General features: G+C 35.8%; 1 protein-coding gene and 1 long non-coding RNA gene across 7 annotated transcripts; both read right to left on the bottom strand.

Annotated features, from left to right (window-relative positions):
* Positions 1-1,520: 1,520 nt before the first annotated feature.
* On the bottom strand, positions 1,521-3,620 carry LOC108855252 (uncharacterized). Of its 6 annotated transcripts, none has more exons than XR_008945268.1 (5): positions 3,018-3,620; positions 2,616-2,930; positions 2,453-2,527; positions 2,251-2,350; positions 1,521-2,184 (listed from the first exon to the last, which is right to left on the bottom strand). It is a non-coding gene; the product is annotated as an uncharacterized LOC108855252 (long non-coding RNA). The 6 variants fall into 6 exon arrangements; XR_008945269.1 differs by having other exon boundaries at positions 2,251-2,340; XR_001950000.2 differs by having other exon boundaries at positions 1,521-2,350; positions 3,018-3,618.
* A 296-nt stretch (positions 3,621-3,916) lies between these two features.
* LOC108851243 (uncharacterized) lies at positions 3,917-4,624 on the bottom strand. The gene has a single exon (XM_018624648.1). The coding sequence runs from the start codon at positions 4,622-4,624 to the stop codon at positions 3,917-3,919; it is 708 nt and encodes a 235-aa protein (XP_018480150.1).

Raw genomic sequence — 4,624 nt, 5'->3', positions numbered from 1 at the left:
AAAGATGTGTTCAAGCTTCAAACGAAAACGTACGTAATAGATATAAGCGAAGATGCCAAGAAGAAAACAAATATTGCTGGAAATAAAGATAAAAAATAATTTATTTTGCTGGTAACAACGAAAAAATAATTTACAACCAACAACTATTTTATTATTCAAAACTAATGGTATGCTCGCGCTACGCGCGGGATGGTTGTTGATTGTGTAACACAGTGAGTGATATGTGTTTGAAGTTGTTGTTTGTCTTGATATTGCTATATTAGATTTTGAGTTTTGGCTCAAAAATGTGGTGAAAATTTTGTTTAGTATAGTATTACTTATCCAATGCTTTGGACAAAGTGAATTGTTTATGGAGACATTTCTGTTATTAACATTTGTAATCTTTTGTAAGTTTGTTGTATAATTTAGAATGTGGAAGGCCAGTTTTCAAAAAAAAAAAAAAATTTAGAATGTGGATGATGTATTTGCTATTGGTGTCATGAGGCCAATTGATAAATTGCAGTGATTTCTATTGATATAGCTCAGTGATTTATATTGCTCTATGTTTGTTTTTTGGTTTTAGTTTTGATTTTTTATTTCTAAATTTTAGGTTTGTATGAAAAATTCATTAAAGTATCTGAAAAAATGAACGATAATAAAGATCTAAAATTAGTTTATATGATTTGGTATTAGTGTATTTTGGTTATTAGCAATCTATTACAATTTCATATTTTACTTTGGCTTATTTAGAATTTAAAGTTTAATTTTATTATTCACATTATACATTTAAATACTAATATATTTTAACTTTTTATATTTTTAATATGTCATAATTCCTAACTTGTTACTAAAGTTTTTTAAATGGACTAAATTATTTTTGATATTTTGTATGTATAATGGAAAAAATTAGAGAAAACAGACATTGGATTTTTCTATGTATTTTATAAAAACATAAAATTCTTATGTATTTTTCAATAGCTAATATATTATTATACAATAGAATTAATTTATTTATTATTTTGTGATTTATCAGCAGTCAACCCAATAACCCGATCACCTATGAAATTATCCAGTTCAGTTTCCAGATTAAGTTTTAAAACACTGGATGCATGTGGCCATATTTTAGTTTACTAAGTTAAGACTTAAGAACAAAGAAACATTAACATAGTTTAATTTTTTAGATTTGCAGACGTAGTCAAAAAAGTCCATAAACATAAACCAGTGAGATAAACGAAGTTTTGGGAGGTAAACGTAGTATGGTAATTGGAATATGCTGTAATCTTTAAGCCATGCCCATGCATCTAGTTTTAAATGTTAAGATGTAAATGTGAGTTTGAACAGGCCGTAACATAGTAGTGAAAAATATTTACTTTTTGTTAGCTTAAGAAAATTCACAAAGATTTTTCAAATTGGACACTTATGTCGAGTTCATCTCTGTGGACCATTTAGGTGTTATAATAAAAAAAATACAAAAAGGGACTTTAGTTAATTTAGCTTTCAAGCACGATAAGACCGTAGATTTGTTTAGAGATTTTTGCAAATTTATTCACTCAATGTTTTCTAATTCAGAACAACTCTTCTCTACAGTAATGTATCACCAATTTACAATAGAATGTGCTGAAGAAATGATAAAGTGACGGTAACCAAAAATTTATAGTGGTAAATCTGAGGGTTGATATAAAAAATAGTGATAAACCTAAGTAAATCATATTATGAATGTACTGAAGAGGACATGGAGACAAAAGAACCATGAATGTCAACAGCCACTTTACTGATAACTTTTTCGAGTTCTTCTTGGTGAGCATCCACAGCTAAAACATGTGATGTGATGTGCCATGCCAAAATCAGCCTTTGGACTTTTTGGACTTTTCGATGTGGAAACTGCAAGATCCCAAGTCTCTGTCAAACTACAAACAATGATGAGCGACTTTGGACGCCACTGGTGTTGGATCAGCGCGTAGGCTACACCATCATTGATCACACATGCCTTCATTGTGGTCAATGGGTCAATAACGCTTGTGACCAACAAACCTTAAAACAGTAGGGTCTGAACTGAGAAAGCAAACCTATACTGCGGCTGCTAGAATCTCCCATGTAGTCTTCTTAGATTAGCTTACGAACTGCTGTCATGTTGGCTTCACCAGCCTAACATTTCGTGAAACTCTGTAATGGTCAGTGGTTACATATTGCATCGGGAAATAAAGCCTAACAAAAAAGAGTGAGTCAATAACGCATGTGTATTAAACCTAGAGTAAGAAGTCAGAGTCTCACACTTTCATTTAAATTCAGTCTTCAGGAGTATAGCTTTTCCAGTCTCGTGGAGCAGCTTTAGTGCTTTAACATCAGATCTATTTTCACAAACTTGAATTCGCTTCATGATGTCAGGTTATATTTTAGGTTTAGTTGATGGTGAAGACAAATTAAAAAGCAAAGAGCACGAAATCAAATCAGTAGTAAATGATGAACTATATACCTCCTCTCTGTTTACGGCGTATGTGCTTTTCCCTGTTCTAGAAAGCACATTCTTTCTCCAGATGGTTCATGACTTCTGAAAGTCAGGAAGTGATCAATTAAATTGACACATGTCAAATCACACACGTTTTCTAAGGTATAAAAAAAGAGAAAGAACACATTACTATGGAGATATCTGGGAAGTTTGGTAGAACATCTGTGATCACTTTAGTTTTGAGGTGGCGGGAGCTCATACAGTCTTTAACTCTTCCTAACTGCTGTTGAGTCTCAACCGGATCCTGTGTGTCGTCTTGAATGCTGTTGAGTCCGGATTTAGTAATATTCCATACCTATTCATCAACAGGATCATCGTCTTCCACATGAATTTTAGGTGGACTGAACAATTTTCAGAAACTCTCACAGTCTTTAGTCTAAGTGATCGGCTTTAACTAAGGATCTACCGAGTCATACATTTTAGAGGATACCACTCATTGTCTGTCCTGGAAAATTGTTAACGATTAATAAGACTTCTTTGTCTTGCGAAACAAAAAAAAAATCAAACACAAGGTAAGAGTTAAAGATCATACCGAATGGTCTTTTCAAGGATATGCTCATCTTCATCAATCATGTGATATGTCATGGTCAAGACTCTGTTCGTGAAGTAAGGGCTCTGATCAAAGATAAACTCAAGCTTGAACCCTTTTGGTTCTTTAATTCTGTTCCTTTTTGATATCCCTAAAATACTTAAGAGCACCTTCATCTCGCTCAGATATATAGACATTCCGATCTTCCCAAGACCTCCTTTGACAGACCTCCACCGTGTTAAGAGCAGCGTCCTGCTTTCAAGTTGGTTGGCGAGAAGATCATACGAAGCCGACGTATTTTAGGGTGATGAGTAAGAGGGTTTAAGCTATCAGAAATCTGAGAGGCGTAGGGACAGAAGACATATTTGAAGGTGGATATTGTATCGGTTACATATCGGTTAAATACGCCGTTTGGGAGACTGAATAAATAAGAAAGAGTGGGATGGTCTTAATTGATTGAATTAAAGGAGAAGTTTCAGAGAGGAAGAAGACTTTAAGGCAATGGCGGACAGAAAAAGAAAAACGAAGCGTCGAAGACGAAGAGGAAGACGCAACTCAATACACCTTAACCTAATGGGTCACACCAATAAAAGTAGGAAGAGCCCAAAATAATTCATAAACCCATTGAAACCTTTTACTGTACGACCAAATTCACTAATTCAGAAAGAAAAGGAGTACGTCTATGACTGCCACGTGTCACTAATTGGACATAGGAGGGGAGGAGACGTGGCTTATTGTGGAGAGTTTCATCTCTACTTTATTATTATAGACTAACCGGGGGTTATTGGTTCTAGTAGTTTAATTGATTTGTATTTTTTTTTGAATTTAAAAATCTTTGACAAATTTATTAATTCTTTTTTTTTGGGCAATGAAAATGATATTAAAGATAAGAAGTTTATGAATTACATAAGCTTGGGCCAGAATGCAAACGGGCCTTTGCATTTAAGTCCGCTAGCCCATTTAACTCTCTTTTGATGAAAAAAAAAACGATAAAACGAAAAAGACGACTTGGCGATCTCGGCGATGTCCGAAAGTACTCCGTAGAGCTCAGTCGGATGACGTCCCGAGGTGATAGCTCCGATGAGCACTTGTGAATCTGATCTGAGCCAGATGGAGGTAATATTGATTTCTGCTGCGTGTAGAAGGGCACTTCTCACAGCCAGAGCCTCAGCCATGCAAGGTGAAGAAACGTTGTCCTGGAATTGCGATCCTCTGTTGAGCTCATGTCCTTCGTGATCTGAGAAAACCCAAGCTAAGCCGGCGTTTCTTGAATCTGCTCTCCACGCGGCGTCTGTATTGCAATAGATTGGAGGGAGCTGGGGATTCTGTTGAGATGAAAAACCGCTGGAGATCGGAAGGGCGATGCTATAATTGTTGGTCTTTGCTTGAGCCAAGTCCCAATCCTTCACGGCAGTGATCGCACTGAGCACAATTTCTCTTGGTGTTGAGGCTCTTTTCTCGAAGATGAGTCGATTTCTCGAGGTCCAGATGAACCAGCAGATCCAAGGGAGGATATTGCTGGTGAAGCCATACGGGGGGAGCGCAATCCAAGTAGATGAGAGGATAAGGGCTTCCTTGAAAGAGACGAGCTGAGAAGGATCGATTTGCAT

The sequence above is a fragment of the Raphanus sativus genome, chromosome 4 (assembly GCF_000801105.2).
Source record: "Raphanus sativus cultivar WK10039 chromosome 4, ASM80110v3, whole genome shotgun sequence".
NCBI classification, from domain to species: Eukaryota; Viridiplantae; Streptophyta; class Magnoliopsida; order Brassicales; family Brassicaceae; genus Raphanus; species Raphanus sativus.
This window is presented reverse-complemented; position numbering and strand designations above follow the sequence as displayed.